The following is an 18202-nucleotide window of genomic DNA, read 5'->3' as shown; positions in this document are numbered from 1 at the left end:
TATATATATATATATATTAATTCAGTTAACATTAATTTTAATTAAAGTAACAAATGGTTTTAATGGTTTTAATTTTCAGTTTCAGTTGACCATTATACACACACAAAAACAAACATATAAAAAAAAATCTATTCCATTATTTTAGAAAAACTATTTTGGCTTTCATCAAAATATAATAAATCGCTCTTTCAAAACTACTTTTTGACTGATGTTACAGCAAGCTTATTTTTTCACTGATTCCTTCCAACTAACTGGCTCCATTCAGGTGTTTCACTCCCCTTTTTATGACCCAATGGGTCGCTGACGTCTCGCCCTACATTTTTTCTTCACTGAAATCACAAATACATGACACTGTCAATGTAAAACGGGTTGTGAAGGCTGTTTTGTTGAATTGTGGTCTAGATATTAGGCCCTTTCAACGTTCACAATAAAACAGCACGTTTGTACTCTAAATGACCACCTACTAGACCACCAAACAGATTTGAAATATTTTCTTCATTAACAGCAGCGTGGTTGTAATTCCCCGGCCAATGCGAGTCATAAAGCGGACCCGTTTGATCCGATGTTGCAATTCAGAAAGGACTTAAAGAAGCGGTAAGCAAACAGAGCCAGGCGACGTGGCCCCTGATGAGTGAACGCTGGAATTGGTTTCACGCTCGAGCGCTGCCTTTAAGACAAAGTACCTCAGGAGATAATTATAGTGTCAAGCATCCACCAGGCTGGCCGTTGACGATTGGCCAATATTTAGCTTTAATTAAATCAAAGCAGAAATGTAATTTCTCCTGAGTGATCTTTACACAGAAAGTCGGCTTTAGAAAAACACAACATAAGTCTTAACGTGTCTCCTTTCGTCCCCTCGGTCGCTGCTGAAGTTTATTTTGCAACTAAACACGTCGGCCAGAGTACGTGAATCCTGAAAACGAATGAAATAATGAACTTTGAGAAGTGTTCATTCACCTGAGAGGCAAAGATTTAATGTGTTGATTTCAGACTTTCTGTGAGATCATGTGAGATGTCTTATTAATTTAACTAATCACAAACTTTGTGATTTACTGCGATTTCTTATAGATAATTTTGATTCAAATATACGTTATTTACACATTGAATCCCTCCAAAATAATGTGCATCTCAAGGTTGGACAGGTTGCATTAGAGTGATAGGAAGTATTAAAAAAAAAAATCTGTTAAATTAAATGTCAAATTAATGTCAAATGTCGAATTAAATGTCAAAATGCATTATTCTTAAGAATATAACAGAGATGCTAAAGAGTTTCTGTAATACTTTTACATGGGCTGCAAAAAATGTTAGAACCTTAAAAAATTAGTCATGAACCAAAAAAGTGTTGAGATTCCCTGCTGTAGAAATATATGTACGATCCTACAGTAAAATGTCCCATTGGACCATAAAAAGTTAAGAAACACACTTCAACCACAATCTTTCCAAATATTGCTGAGAATGGCATAAATACAGCGAACTGTGCACATATCTGCAGTAAGAGTATCCTAAAATAGACATCCTCCACAAAACGCTCACCGGAGACATCACAAATATTTAAAACCTATTACTTTCAGTGTCTAAGCTTAAAGTCGTGCTATTGATTTAATTTGCTGGCATCCAACAGAAAGGGCTGTACTCTTTCCTGCCTGCTGTTTGGGAATATGGGAATGTTTGGCTATAATCTTAGAGTGGACTATTGATCTTGCTATTTTAATATGTTGTGTGAGCAGCTCTGTTTGACTGCCTTTTTTCATTAGCCGAAGGCTCTCAGTCTTCAAGCTGGGGAATTAAAACTGCCTCTTTCTCTGTTTGGACTGCCGGATGAAGGCGGCCAAGAAAGGTCAATACAAAATTAATATGGGCATTAATATTCTTAATGCAAACTTGATGCGTGCAAAGTCTTAGTTTTGACTGAGGTCCGCACAAAGTTAGATATGATTCTCCCGAGGCGGCCTGAGGCGCAGAACGCCTGCGAGCGCGGGGCACGCATTAATTGTGACTGTCTTGCGCACATCATAAACTTGCAGCTGATGCTGATCAGAGCGCTTCGGCGATGACTGTGAATCTCCTTCATTTTAATTGATTGTAAAACAGCGGGGGGAAAAGTGCTTCAGCAGCGAAAACATTCAGAGGTTACCTCTGTGTTAAAAGATTTAATTACATTTATAATATGAGAAGGGATTTGACCATGCAAATTCCTTTAAACTGAAGAGTGTTGTATGTAAACACGCCAGTTGATCGGTGCCCAGGAGGGGAGCGAAGGGATGATCTGTCTGAAACTGAGACCCTACACAGATGCCGAAGAAATAATGAAGAAAATGCACCGGGGACTTCCCAATGGCATCTATTGTTCTTAAATTAAGCTAATTATAATTACTATAGAGTAACTAACCCAAAGCACAAGCCTTGAAAGACAATAAGTGGCCACAGGAGACACTTAAAGATTTTATCTTTAAGAAGTTATCTGCAGTACCAGGTGTAAACAGCAATCTGTCTCAGCTGACGAGAGACAAATATCAATACCAGGATAAATAGGCTCAGTTATGGGTAAATAGCCATAACTTTGTTTACCTAACAAGTAGTACAGTAGTAGCGCATTTTCCATGTAAACTGAGGGCTGTGCTGGAGAATTCCCATCTGTGTTGATGTACCTGCTGTTATTTATGAGGGCTCTTGTTTAGGCATGCACACCACAGATGCTTGTAATTAATCCAGCATGCAATTAGATATTGTTTCAATTCACAGCTGAGTGTAATTAACTTCTGGTGTCCTTCCTCTCCGAGCGAGCTGGCACTGGTTTGAATTAGATAGCATAAGCACGATTTCTAATCTCTAACCTAAGGCAAGAAGTGCAAGACTAATTTCATATTTTCTTTCAGAAATAATCAATTTCCTTTGAAAGTGTTTCTGAGGCTGATTAGTTCACAGACCATTTAACTGGCATGTTGTTCAGATCATATGAGGACAGGTCACAGTTGCGAATGATCTTGAAATGAGAAGCTAGTAATACAGTAACTTTGGATGCCAAATTCAGGTAGTGATGGGGTGTACTTGTTTTATCAGTCCTGAGATTTTCTTTCATATCATATTTTTTCAATTATATGATTATATTTGCATAATTTATTGCCAAAGTACTGAAAGAAATTTTGGAAGATTTATATTTTAATATGGCCAAATAGGCTAAGATTTAGGTGCATTTATAAGAATCTAAACGGTAAAGAATAAAGAAAGGTCCTCTTCTTTGGTTAAGAAAATCTGGTTCTCCCTAGTCTTCAGCCTCTGACTTTCAGCTTTTGAGTAACTCCATGGCTGCCTTCCATAAGACCTCCCTTTGGTTTGTGTTAATGGGGGCCGTTAAGGTCTTTCCAGAGTGTAGACGAGTGGAGCAAAGCTCCATTTATGTTGCTTATGAGGCTTTGGGTGAGCTGGGAAGCGGACCACCTTTCTCTGGATCTGCTGGGCCTTTCTGCCATATCCTTCACCGGGGCGACGCTTCACGGGTTCGCCTTGACCTCCCCACCATTTCCAGCCATCAATCTGAGCCTAAGCTGCCTTCTGCCTTTGTAGATGGGCACATCTTTTTATTCTAAATCCGCTCTCATTACAGATCCTCTCAGCCGGTCAGTAAGAAGACCTCAGCTGAAAGTTGGGGAAGTAATTGAGCGGATCTTTCCCTCCGCTTCAGACTCGAAGCGAAGGCTTGCTGCCCGGCTCCTATTTGCCTAGATTCAGGATGTAGTGGCCATGGCTGGGTTGTCAGCCGGACTTCATCTGAGCGTTCACGTCTGGGCAGTGGGTTCGTCGTCTCATTATCAACCGGTAGAACTGTCAGAAGGGGGAAAAACACGGTTGTAATGTAATCTGGTCACTGGACTTTTTCCTCTTCTTAATGACGGCCTTTCTCGTTCTCTCTGCCCTTATGCTCCTCCTAGTCACATCTGATAGACTCACGGTAAGGGGAACGGGCCAATTGCATAATATGATATTGATCTTCACCCGCGGGCAAGTGCCACTATCGCTGATAACTATGTAGACGAGACAAACAATCTGAAATTAAGAAAAAAAATAAAAGGAAATAATGCATTAATACGCTGTGCAAACCTCTGAACATCTGTTAACTAGTTAGGCTTGGTTAATAAGCAAAATAATTAGGGTTTCATCTTGTTTGATTCCCTCAGCTTCTTCTTCTGTATTCATATCTGGAGAGAAACGAGCGCTGCTACCCTCAGGCAGAGGAAGCAATAATATGAGCCCAAGAGAGCCATTCACAGGCAGGGAGAGAGGAGGCATCCAGAGGAGGCTCCCCAGCTCTCCACCTGGGCGTCTGGGAGGCTAAACGGCGCAGATATCGCTTATTAAACCATCTGCCTCATGCTAATTAGATTATCGCAGATAAAGAGAAGGAGTTTTCTTTGTACATTTTAATGAGATAATGTGTCAACCAATTGCACGGGGAAGATGGATGCAATTCAGGGACTCCGACTGCAGAATTTCAGGTGAAGGCGTGCAGAGGAACAGATGCGGGTTTGAGGGTGATTAATCGTGTATATCCAAAAAAAACAGCTAAGGGGAATGAAAATAAAAACAATGTACAGAACCTCCAGGATAAAACTCTTTATCTGAAAGCTGCAACGATGTCTTGGATCACCTTCATGCTTCAAAGACACCTGAATATGCAAATCACAAGCATTACTGGGTGTTTCTTCAACTACGAGCACTTGATTTTTGTTAAAACCCTGAAAGTACTTTTTAAACTCTGACAATCCATCATACAAATATTATTTATTATTAAATATAATTTCAAATTCATTAACTAAACTACAGATGCCCTAAAATCATTATCAAAACAAACAATGAAATAAACCGTTTCAATATTTATTGTGTGAAAAATATAAATTTTAAGTAAATTTCAACTGACAAGCAAGTGTCATTTCCACCACAACAAACAATTTTACAATTAATACTTTTTCTCAAAAGATAAATTAGTGAGACAAAAACATCACCAAACACATGCATGAGATGAAATGAGACAAAGTAAATATGATTTTATTACAATTTTTACTGTGCGTCATTTCCAGTCAAGCTGTAATTGTCAAATTAAACTAAAAAGTATGATTTAATATGTGTTTGATATAAAAATGCTTTTAAATAAGCCTTAGAGTAAATAAACAGTTGACCATTTAAAAAAATTTCATGTCATTTCCATCACTGTAATTTGTGGTAGAAATTAATGGATGAATATGAATATGAATAGAATATATGTAGTAGAAATTAAATTAGTTCATGACTTTGGGGGGAGGGGTGGAGTTAAAAAGTTCACTTAACATACAAACAAAAAAGACCCAAGTTGAAGAAACACCCTATTATTAAAGCCTAAATATAATCATAAATCTGACACCAAACAAGACCAGTATTGATTTAGTATTGTACGCCGGTAACAGGAGTGACATAAAACACCTGGTCTAACAAGCACCTGGTTTCCTTTTTTGTCAGACGTAGATAAATTTCAGCTTTGAAGGAGGGAAAACTGAGAGCTCTGCTAACTAATGAAGCAAAGGCTATCGATTAGGCCCGTCACAAGAGGAAGGCATTAAAGTACACATTCAATAAGGGACTTCATATCCCGTCCAGCTAGTGTAAAGGTTAAGTGCTAAGGAATATTACCAGGATCAATACGCGACTGCAACTTCACATATAGCATGCCATGTCTTCTCACTTTCTCACAGGACAACGTGATGTATACAGAACAGAAAGTCCCATTTCCGTGAAAAAGCTAGGAAGCTCGCATCATGTAGCAAAAACCCCAGTTCATTGCTCATCGGTGGTTAGCGGCGTCCCGTAATAAAGCCTTCGCTGTCATCAACAACTCAGCAGTGTAAACTGGAGCTTATTAAAATTTAATAACCATCACTTTGTCTCCGTTCACAATAAATAACAAACTCAATTTCCTCTCTGTTACGGCAAGAGAGGCTCCTTAAGCAAGACAAATGAATGGTTTGCAGCACAGACTAACAACATTAACTGGCTAATTAAACAACAATAGAGGATGCCGGGGCTTCTTGCGATAATTATGCAATGTAGTTTAATGAAAAGGTTAACTGTGCATGAGAAATACGATGTCTTTGTCTCAGTGCCAGACCAGTTGCGGAGCAGAAAAACACATTTTCTGGATTTTCCTCACTAAACAAGGCAAATGAAATGTGTTGCATGGCTTCTGCTTGGTGTTTTCCGCAGATGCCAGACATTGGTATCCCAGACAGCACAAACCTTAAATGAGGTGTAAGCATATCCTTCAATGGCTCTGTGATGATCTATTCTTGATTCTGCTCAGCGGGGCCATGGCCTCGTGGTTACCACATAGTACTGTAGCACTCATGTGGGAGATGCAGGTTTGAGTCTAGCCCCAACTCCATCCTGTCCTTTCCATCCCATCAATTCCTGTCAAATATATATATATATATATTATCACTATAAAGATGCAATAAATTGAACAAAACTGACAGTAAAGACATACAACGTTACAAAAGATTTCTATATAAACACTGTTCTGTTAAAAAGTACCACAGTTTCCACAAAAATATTAAGCAGCACAACACAGGTAATAGTATTTTTAACATTGATAATAATTAAAAAAAAAGTTTCTTGCTCATCAAATCAGCATATTAGAATGATTTCTGACTGGCGTAATGAAATAAATTGAAAAAATATTAAAATAGAAAACTGTTATTTTAAACTGTATATCATATTATAATTTATTTGTTCGTTTGAACAGATAGGATATAATAAGTGTTAAATCATAACACATCTAGAGTAATTTGACCAGAAAATGGATGATTAGATTATTATTATCCATCTGAAATTTAGTGAAGGCAACCAATTTACCATTGCTTTTGTGCAATAGTTGTTCACGGTGTCCATTTGCACAAAGATCTAAAAGATTCACCACAACGCAATTGAAGAACAGATCTAGGATCATCTGATAGGTGAAGTCTTCACACAGAAGCTGACTCACTGTGCTCCATATACCTGTATGCCTTTAGAAGCTGGTGGCGGCCGTATTATACAGTTGTGAGCTCCAGTGTGGCTTCCTGGGGTTGGTCAGGTGACTTACTGAGAGCTCTCCTCCACTGGCCTCCTCTCACTGAAATGCTCTGAAAATGTAATTACAGCCCCTGCTGAGAGGTATGGTTAGCCATTTCAGTCAGCCACATTTCCATAAGCTAAGCCTTTAAATATTCCATTAATTGATAATGTAAACGCCCTTGAGACGCAGACTTTAAGCTGGTAAATCACTACTGGGGCCTCCTTTCCATTGCAACACGACCGTCTCAGCGACAAAAGCTCTTCTAAAACCTTCCAAAGGATACCAAACGACCCTCCTGTTTCTACATCTAGATCCCAGCAAATTTACTGTAAGTTACTAGTAAATTTACTAGTGTGAAAAGTTTAGGTGTGTTGGTGGCCCTAGAGGTGGGACTCACCTTGAATATTTATGGTTCCACTGTGAGCTAAACTCAAGTAGTCCCTTGGATGAAAAGGCCACACTGGCCTTGTGTGCTACTCTTCAGATGATATTGCTGAATGTCATTCTAGTTTTGTGTACTGTCCTTCAGAATGGCTTTTTTTGCTGGATTTGAGATATAGTGGAAAATGACAGGAAATTAGAGATCATGAATGTGATTAAACCTGAATCACCCATATGAGAATCATCATAGCTCAACATGCCTGGAAAATGCACTAAGCTCCTCCTAATGTTCTGAGCCATCAATGTTCTACAAAAATTAGAGAAAGCATACAATTGATTTAAAAAAGGAATATATATATATATATATATACAGTGGTGTGAAAAAGTGTTGGCCCCCTTCCTGATTTCTTATTTTTTTGCATGTTTGTCACACTTTAATGTTTCAGATCATCAAACAAATTTAAATATTAGTCAAAGATAATGCAAGTAAATACAAAATGCAGTTTTTAAATGATGATTTCATTTATTAAGGGAAAAAAGCTGTCCAAACCTACGTGGCCCTATGTGAAAAATTAATTGCCCCCTCCTGTTAAATCATGAAAGAACTGCAATTAACCACATTATTTTAGAAAGCGGAGTTAAATTTCACTAGCCACACCCAGGCCTGATTACTGCCAGACCTGTTGAATCAAGAAATCACTTAAATAGAACCTGTCTGACAAAGTGAAGCATGCTTAAAGAGCAACACATCATGCCGCGATCTAAAGAAATTCAAGAACAGATGAGAAACAAAACAGTTGACATGTATCAGTCTGGAAAGGATTATAAAGCCATTTCGAAGGCTTTGGGACTCCAGCGAACCATGGTCAGAGCCATTATCCACAAATTGAGAAAACTTGGAACAATGGCGAACCTTCCCAGGAGTTGCCGGCCAACCAAAATCACTCCCAAGAGCACAACGACGACTCATCCAAGAGGTCATAAAAGAACCCAGAACAACATCTAAAGAACTGCAGGCCTCACTTGCCTCAATCGCAAACACTTGATTGCAGTTGTTGCTGCAAAGCGTGGCAAAACCAGTTATTAGATTTAGGGGGCAATTACTTTTTCACGTAGGGCCAGGCAGGTATGGACAGCTTTTTTCCCTTAATAAAATAAATAATCATTTAAAAACTGCATTTTGTATTTACTTGTATTATCTTTGTGTAATATTAAAATTTGTTTGATGATCTGAATCTTTTTAGTGTGACAAATATGCAAAAAATTAAAAACCAGGAGGGGGGCCAACACTTTTTCACACCACTGTATATATATATATATATGCACAGTATTATTTAAAACCTAACAAACCATGCTGCTTAGAAATGTGTGTGCATATTCCAACCACAGAGTGTTTATTAATTGAAATAAAAACCCTCTAGAGGAGTCAAAAACAACCAAGGGATCAATAATGTATGGCTGCGCATTGTGCACACGATGCAGCTGTTAATTATTCAGTAAACGGACTGACATACAAGTCCATTAGTGGTTTTTAAATGCAAAATTACTGTGCATAACAGCAGCTAGCTTTCATTTTTTCATGGCTTACAAGCTTAAAGAATTTATGATAGAAAAATATTTATCTCGTTTTGAAAGCGTAGGATGCAAATCTCCAATGATGAACCATAATGGATGATGTCTTTTCAAAAAGAAATGCACTGTTACGGAGCATTCCCACTGCAGGCATTTGAGAGGCTTTTGACATGAATTTGTGATGAACTGTTGGTTGACAAATAGAAAAACATGAATATTGCAGGCATTTACACCGTTTTACTTACAAGTTGACACATTTAATATGCTCACTAAAAGCTAACAGGTTTAAATGACTTTTCCTCTTGCTGAGTGCAGAACTGTATTTTGCATGCAGGGGTGATTCTGAAAACAGTCTTGTTAAGAGATGCATGTATGTTCTTGTATAACACAGCATCTGTGCATAGCATTTACATAAAAAAAATGCAGAATATTACTTTGTTCAGCAGATGGTCACACACTAGCAGAAGCATGCAAACTCATGCATATACAGCGACAAAACTGCCACCATTAACAAAAATCATTATAGCTTCATTTTATAGCAATAAATGATTAGTGCTATCAAGTAATGTAAAAAAATATATAATTCAAATGAATTACATAATATGCTGATTTATTAACCAAATGAATCACAGTTAATGCCATCATATATATGTTTTTAATATAAATAAATACACACGTGTATATATATATATACACACACACACACACACACACACACATATATATATATAATTTAATTATATTATAATATATATTTATTATTTATAACATATACTGTAGATATATAACAGACTGACGTGAATGTCATGTATTTTTAAGACACTGCTGTAAAGTTTAAAGTACTTCAAATTACAATGTTTTTTTTTTATTGCATTGCTATTTATATAAAAAATGTGTTTTATAATATAAAATACCAATCTAAGTGTCTTACTATAGGGCCCAAAAGATATCCATCACACCCGTTTGTTACTAGTAAACGCCAATGCCTTTGATCACTGGTTAACTGTGTATACATGAATGATTTATTTGTCATACACCCCTGGAGTTATGCTTAAAGTATTTTTGCACCCTTTCCACTGCCTCATCTATCCCACAAACATGTCACCTTGTTACGCAAACTGACAGGAGTCAAGAAGAAAAGCAGAGACGGTAAACAGCTACACGACTGTGGGACAGAGTATTGCTTTCAGAAGATCACAGAGCTGAAATTGCACCTGACATTTCAAAAGACAAAAAAGTTACGCGCGCACACGCTCCGCTGACAGAGTTTCTCCCCCGTTGCCCTCTCTGGGGTGTTTCTTTATTAATGAGCAGCACACATAAAACGCAACAGTATGACTGAGGGTGTCACTCATCAAAAAAACTTTATTCACAGCCGTCTCCTCGCATGGAGAGGAACCATTCTTTTTTATAAGGACCAGAGACAATCGCTGATTGCTCGGTCTTTCAGATGACCAGACCTTCAAGCCTCATTTTTCAGACATCGTATGAATATTGTAGGCAAAGTGAAGCTAGTTTTTGGCAGCACAGGGAGGCTAGGATGGAGCCACGGATATATAGAGGAAGGCTTTACTCTGTGGATATGTGTGTGCGTTTGTGTGTTTTTATGTGCAGGAAAAAGTGAAACCAAGAAAATGCTTGAGTGAGTGACACTTTTTTTTTTTTTTTACCCAAGCAAGAACTGGGTAAAAAAAATATTATTTTATTCTTATAACGCAACACGCCAACCTCTGGATGTTTTTTTTTTTACCTTTAAGATGTGAAGCAATAATGCACAATTTTTTTTTCCTAGCAAGGAAACAAGACAAAAACATCCCCAAAATATGATAAACTCTGCGTTTAATTGTCTGCATAATCAAAGAAGCTGAGCACAACAGAAGTTTTGGTGTGCACAGCAGAGGCAGCCGCTGTAACTCATAGCTGTGGGGCTAATAGGGTGGAGGGGGGAGAGTCTGGCAGGGACAGGTTTGATGTGGAGCGGTCACTGATGGAGAAGGTAGCTGAGCATGTCCAAAACACCAAACACAGACCTCTGCTCCAAAAAAAAAAAACAGAATACAGGAACACAGTTGTTTGAATAATAAATACTTGTGGCACTTGAGTGGGCAGGGTGCCTGCAGAGACGCGCGCCCAGAAAACGATGTTGATGTGTGGGGAAAGCCGGGCTCGACATATGTTGCCATGAATAAGGTATACGGGGAGACATCAATGCAGCTTCCGGATTTCCAGGTGCAGGAGTTTCTCTCTGGCGTAAATTGACACATCCTGAGAGGGAATAAACTTTTGGAGGAAAAGTAGCGTCCTTCGAAAAAATTTGCCACAATTCATTTCCCCGAGTTGCTGACCAAGTCTGCGGAAGTTTCTCTACTGGTTTTCTTGGGAGATGGTATCTTATTACCTGAATAAAACCCCACTGGAGAAAAAGTTTAAAAAAGTCTCTAGCTGGTCATTAACTGGAATACTAGCTGATATGGCCGAGGTGACCTGGTAGACCATCTTGGATATTAAATTTCTGGACTGACTGTTATTATGTTATGGCCAAAACGTGATGATATTAAAATTCTATATACTATTTTCTCCAAATAAAGGAATAAAAAAATAACGAAAAAAGGCTCAAACTAAAAACAAGAGTTTCCTAGTTTAGCTTTCTAATAAAATGTATATTTTTGGCTGTGACAAATTATAAGTCGTTTTTGGATAAAAGCATCTGTTAAGTGCATGAATGTGAATGTAAATGTTTCAAATGCTTTAAGTGAATTTAGAAGGGAAATTCGAAATTTATAAAAGATGTGTTATTAATATATTAGTATTTTTAAAAATTAATAAGTATATTAAATGTCTGTTGTCTGTATTATTTTTTTTATTTTTTTGATGATTGTGATATATGAAATGAGATGATACTCATATCATCTCAATGGGTTTATCCTAATAAATAAATTCAAATTCAAAATCTCCAATATAATCTGAAAACGTCATGATTTAGATAAACTGTGCATCCTTAAACTTAAAGCTAGAAGACCGCAAGCTTGCATTCAGGTCTGGCTCTGTTCCGGTATGAAATTCCATTCACATTGGAAATTGTCAATCTGGTTAGTGCTGGTTAGTAAAGATGACAAAAGAAAAGCTTACTTTATGAACACATGCTCCTGGTCTGTCCAATTCATCAGTGTACGAAGAAAATGATGTCTGGCTATGTCTGTCTGTCTGTCTTCCTTTCTTGCAGATGCAACTAAGGCTGCAAAAAATAAAGGGAAAAAATAAAGTTAACAAATAGTCAAATAGTTATTGTTTTTGGCTACTGTTATATGAAATGCAGAATTTCTTGCCGATAGTTAATGCAGCAGAGCAAATAAAAAAAAAATGTATTAGAAGAATCATTGTTGTGATGCTCTTGAGGGTGAACTTTACCTTCAGCTTCCACATCCCAGACAAAAAGTCTAAAAAGTTGCAGCCAGTGGCATTTCAAGATGAAACATTGTGAACTCACATTCAGGTCTGGCTCCATTGTGGTGTATAATGCTTTTCACATCGAATATTCTGTTTTACTCTGAAATATGACACATTATGGAAGTAAAATGGGTTGCAAATGTCATTTCTGACTTTAACCATGTTCCAAGACACAGTTTGACCACCTAAACTTAGTTTAACTTAGTTTTCCACCAGGGAGTCCACTTTACATAAATATAAAAAAGCTTTCAAAGTTTAAAAAGACTCTTCGCTCATGCTTTAAAAAAAAAAAAAAAAAAACCCGGAGCAAGGGACTAATAAACTTAGTTTAACTTAGTTTTCCACCAGGGAGTCCACTTTACATAAATATAAAAAAGCTTTCAAAGTTTAAAAAGACTCTTCGCTCATGCTTTAAAAAAAAAAAAAAAAGATCACCGAGCAAGTGACTAATAAAAATCAAACCGTACGCATGCAGGTACTAGTGGCAGAATATTTCATCCACTTTGGGACAGCTGTGTCTTTTGATGGCCCTGGGAATGGAGCCATTTTAGTAGTTGATGTGTCCATCCGTCGCCGATATCTAATACGCGGTTACGCAGCGCACCGAACATGACAGAAAATCATTAGCCACCATTTGCTGCTAACTGTCACAAGAATGATTGAAGAAGCAGTGAAGCATTCAGTTTTGTGTGGCAGTGAAACGTCCGCCTGAAAGAGCGAGAGCCCGGCGAGACCCATGATGAAGCGTCTTGGGGGAAGGCCACCGTCACCCTCCTACAGAACGTGAGCAGGAGGGGAAAGAGCACCTGTGTTACAACCAGCTAAGAACTGACACCGGGGTCAGGCGAGCCATATGGTGTCTGTTCTATACCAAAGAACTCTAAATGCCAACTGATAGTCACTTTGCAACGAGATGTGGCTTTGCACAGCTAGCCGGACACAAAGAGGAAGTCAACACTTCGAGGGCACAAAGGGGAATGGTACCTTCTCAAAATCTCAGTAATCCTGGTCCCAAGGTGGTTTGAAAGGAGAGGATTTGCCTAGCAGACCAGTGGACGGGTGCGATGCCTGCAGACTGGAGGAAAGAGTCGTTCTGACATCGCTCCCACATGTGTGAGCCTCTACACTGTAATGAAAGGCCGTTTCCTGTCTTCTCCCCATACTGGACCGTGTAAAGATTCTCCAGAGTTCCCCTGAGCCCTATCAGCTCCTCCTGAGAGAGAACAAAAGAGAAAGACACACACACACACAGACGGAGACTCATCAAGGGAATGACCAGTCTGTCTGTGTTCACTGACTACAGACAGTGTTATTCCGGCTCCCTCTCGTCTCAGCAGTCCGTGTTCATTAAGGTCGTTACTGTAAATTTTTTTTCCTTGGTTTCAAAGTGGGAAACACATGAATTAAAAAGGTAGAAAATCATCAAATTACAAATTGAGTCAGCACCTCAATTATTTGCTTCATTTGATAATAACGTTTGGTTAATTATTCAAAGAGGTTAATTAAAACGAGGTTGATGAAACTGGAATAATGCGAGGGCTGCTAATAGTTCCCGTTTGTCCAACTTGCGTGTCTGAGCTAAATATTTTTGACAATTAAATCCTAATTAATATAAACATCAAGAAATATTAAATCAACACTCATATGTTCATTCAATCAATTTTGAGCCCGCTTAATGGGTTTACCATAAAATGTACAGGAATATTATATTACTCTCATTTATTTTATTATACATGTCTACATCAAAATCATGAACAGCTTGAGATCTTGTTCTTTTGTTAAAATTTGTATATTTTAAATACAATAACGACTATGCTCACAAACTATCATCTAGTAAAGAAATAAGCAAAAACATTAAAGTGATTTTACCACAGTTAAATAGTGTAGTTATGCACCATGAAGCACAGAGCCTAAAACCCTCTTAACCTGGTAAAATCATTGGAATACATGGCAATATTACAAAAGACTCAATGCCCATTAATACTAAATACCCAATACCTACTGTATACTACTAATAATAAACTGTAATTATTTGTTAAATGTGAGGTCTTATTGTTATTATTATTATTATCAATAATATTAAGACCCCTAAAGACCCCAAGTTTAATAATTACATTTCATTATTATTATTATTTTCCATTTTTAGAAAATTTTGTGAATTAGCATAACTGTAGTTAATTTACTGTGTTCATTTTTATTGGTTTATAGCTAACTGCATTGACTTGAATTAATTGAACTGAAAGGCGGTCAATGACGCGGGTATATCAAAAAGTGTATATATTCAAAAAAATTTTACTAAAATTATGCATAATATAAATGTGTAATTTTATCATCCATGCAAGCACTACTGAAAAGAAAGCAAATGTTGTGTTTTGTATTGGTGTCAGTGTGAATACCGGGTTAGGTTGGTGAGCGACAAACAGGGAGGTGAAAGCACTTGCTCAGTCCCACTGGAGAGTCTTGACGTGAGCCCTACAGGGCATTATTATGGGACCCGGAGCGATGTTTTAGCTCCCAGTCTAACCTCCCCGCCAGGCAGCTTGTTTTATTTACTCTGAGCACTGTGTCCGTCTCACTGATGTGTCTGCAAGGGCTGGGGAAATAAAGCTGTTCGTCTTTTTATGGCTGCCGGTACTGTTTACGGCTGATGTGTCCTAACTGCCAGCCGATGCTATTTATCTGCCTCCAGACATCCGGCTCACTCGCTACGATTCCCTCGTGCAATATTTCACCTCGAAGTCCATTCCTCAACTGAAGTGTCTATACACGTGTGTTTGGGGTTTGCTGGGTGAATATCTGGTGATCACAGTTGGTTAACAGCTTAAAAGGGGTTAAAATGGTTAGTAGAAAGGTTCCAAATCGTTCTAGCAGTGCTTGTATTAATGTTATCCCTTATAGTTTACCCAGAAAAAAAATTCTTTCAGCATTTACTCACCCTCAAGTTGTTTCAAACCTATATGAATTTCTTTCAGCTGTTGAAGACAAAAGAAGATATTCTGAAGAATGCTGGTAGCCAAACAGTTGACGGTAGCCATTGACTTCCACAGTGCAGAAAAAAATACTATGGAAGTCAATGGCTACCGTCAGCTGTTTGGCTACCAACACTCTTCAAAATAAAATATTTGCGTTTAGCAGAAGAAAGAAACTCCTACAGGTTTGGAACAAGTGGAGGGTGAGTAAACAATGACAGCATTTTCATTTTTGTGTGAACGAGCACTTCAAGAATGAAACTTTGACAGCTAATTTGTGCTACCAAGATTAACAATATCTCAACATATTGAGATACTCAATACTAGAACTCTCCTCAATAACAATACTATAAAATAGTTATATTTTATTAATAATTACTCGTCAAAGATAAACATCTAAAATAATACATTTAAAAATAACTGTTTCTTATTAAAATTTATAATTTTAAGATTTCTCACTATATGAAAATAAACTTGTTTCCACCAAAAGCATCATGAAAGAGTCTGCTGTTCTTCCATTTCCCCTCCCAGTAGGAACTGACCGGGCTTTTCGACTAAAATATTTTCATCATGGGCTGGCAGCACCCTTTCATGCTTACTCCTGCAGAGTTCATATAGACATGCTTGGTTTAAACCACCTTATTAAAGAAAATAAAAAAGGGATTGCAGGAGGAGGGTGTGTGTGCGGGGGAGAGAAAGAGAAAACGAGAAAGAAAAAAAAAAAGATGCCGGGGCCTGTAGTAAATCCTGACACTTCCATGCACACTTGAATTTGGTTTCAAACACTTGTCTTTCCGTACCATAATAGATGTCAGCTCCTCTGATGTCGCACTAGCAGGAGGCTGAATAAGGTCTCACTCTTGTGCGTTTTGAAGCTATCAGTTGACACGACTCTGTGTTGTGCCACATCAAAAAGGGGAGACACCGCGTCACCTGCCGAGCTCTGAGCGAATATCTTCAAATCAGTTGTCCAAGACATTTCCCCCTATTAGTGCTCCACTCCCACACAGGCTTAAAGACGCAGACGGGCCCCTTTTGGACGTGCTAAGCGGGCCTCTGTGTTACAGCTGATAGATCATAAAGCCTAGCTGCTTTTATTATGCCGCGTGGTGACATGTCTGTCAAAGCTCTGCGTGGAAAGGCGAGAAAAGAGGCTGGGGATGTAACGCAGGGATGGAGACGCAAGCTGGTACACAACTAATAAACAAAAGCGCACTTGTGTTCACCCAGCCGCTGCTGAGAGTGTTTGAAAATGCCATGTTTACCGCAGAGCTGCTAAAAGGGCAGCGAAGAACAAGAACACGGTAGAACACATTACCATTACAGCTAATAAACAGGCAGCTGGTCAGAAATTCAATATCATTTTTTTAATTCCCATTTTTGTGGGAATCCGAATCAGATTAAGGAGTCTCAGATAAACAATACATACATAATATAATAAAGTAGAATTCCAGTCACTATACAGCACAACCTATTGTAACCTAACACTTAATTATGATTTTTAACATTTATTTAAAGACGGTCAATTTGCAGTTTCAATGTTCGGAAAGACAATATGTCAGGTAAAACATGCATGCTTCTGAAAGGTTGTAGCTCTGGTACTCACATGGGTGACGCAGGATCGAGCCAGGCCTGTGATGTTTTCTCATCTATTTTCCTAATCTATTTTATGTCTCCTCCTCATGACATCTCTCTAAATTTGTATCTCAAAAAGACCTCAAAAGCCCTAAAAAAAGATAAATTAATCAAATGTAATTAAATGTCAAAATGAATAAAAATAACATTAAAATATTTTAAATACGATTAACAAAACTGCAAGGAAACAAAATTAAGAGCTGCAAATAAAATAAAATCAGTTTCAGGTGAAGTTTTTGATTTCAGGAAAGCCTGAAATACATGAATACATAAAAAGAACTACAAAAAATAAATATATACATAAATAATAATAATAATATAAAAACCCTTGAGTATGTGATTGACTGCAATGGAAGTAGTGTTTGGTGTATATGAAATACACTATAGGTACACATACACCATAAGTATTTATAGAGATGCAAGACTCAAGGGTGTCTGTTTGCCTGTCTGTGTGTGTGTGTGTGCGTGTGTGTGTGTATTTCCTGAAAGCACGTGGGTACAGGAGGTGTGTGTTTTGGGGGTGAGTGTAATCTGAGTAGATCATGTTTTCCAGACCTCAGATGAAGAAAAACAGCTCTGGCAGTCTGCCGTTTCATCTCCTGCACTGGGGTCCAAAACAAAGAGAAGATGATTGATTGGATGATGAATAATTTAGAGGCGGAGAGCTGTGGGATGAGCAGCACAAGCGTGAGGCTGCCCCGCTCCTGGTCTCTCCTTAAAGATCGCATTACAAGAAAAAGTTGCCCCTGATTATACTAATGTGTGTCAATGTTCATTTGCTAAACTGATATATGGAAAACGATAGAAGCCAAAACAGAGTGGCACTTTGGGAGGAAAGGAAACGGAGGATCCCAGTGCAGCCCAACATGAACTTCCAGTTGATATAGCGCAGAGCTGATTCGATGTACCTGCTCACACTCAAACAGAATCCGTTCCTACAGATCTTTAGGCTCAGGTGGGCTCCTCATTACACGTCTCTGTAATGTTTGAACATATTTAATGAGCATGTAATACAGCACACTGAATAAGCATAGATGTAAATTAGCACTTCCTTAAAATACAGCACCTCTCCTCTTAGTTAGGAACAGTTACAGAGATGCTGGTTCAACACCCCCCC

The 18202-nt window shown here is 38.1% G+C and overlaps 1 protein-coding gene and 1 long non-coding RNA gene across 3 annotated transcripts in view; both read right to left on the bottom strand.

Moving 5' to 3' along the window:
- Positions 1-3489: 3489 nt before the first annotated feature.
- LOC107580133 (myoD family inhibitor domain-containing protein-like) overlaps positions 3490-18202 on the bottom strand; it is a 63556-nt gene continuing 48843 nt past the window's right edge. The window contains exon 5 of the mRNA XM_016265891.1: positions 3490-3822. Coding sequence (XP_016121377.1) covers positions 3611-3822 — 212 coding nt within the window. The 3' untranslated portion in view covers positions 3490-3610. The remainder of the gene's footprint in view (positions 3823-18202) is intronic.
- The window catches only part of LOC107580173 (uncharacterized), a 3299-nt gene continuing 2177 nt past the window's right edge, over positions 17081-18202 (bottom strand). Inside the window, exons 2-4 of one of the 2 annotated variants that reach the window (XR_001608599.1) lie at positions 17994-18062; positions 17641-17689; positions 17081-17176 (exon numbers count right to left, since the gene is read on the bottom strand). This is a non-coding gene — a long non-coding RNA (uncharacterized lncRNA). Of the gene's footprint in view, positions 17177-17548; positions 17690-17993; positions 18063-18202 lie in introns of those variants that run through there. The other variant, XR_001608600.1, reaches the window with a different exon arrangement.

This window comes from Sinocyclocheilus grahami, unplaced genomic scaffold (assembly GCF_001515645.1).
Source record: "Sinocyclocheilus grahami isolate Dianchi unplaced genomic scaffold, SAMN03320097.WGS_v1.1 scaffold33.1, whole genome shotgun sequence".
NCBI classification, from domain to species: Eukaryota; Metazoa; Chordata; class Actinopteri; order Cypriniformes; family Cyprinidae; genus Sinocyclocheilus; species Sinocyclocheilus grahami.
Note: the sequence above shows the minus strand (reverse complement) of the source record. Positions and strands in the feature narration are given on the sequence as shown.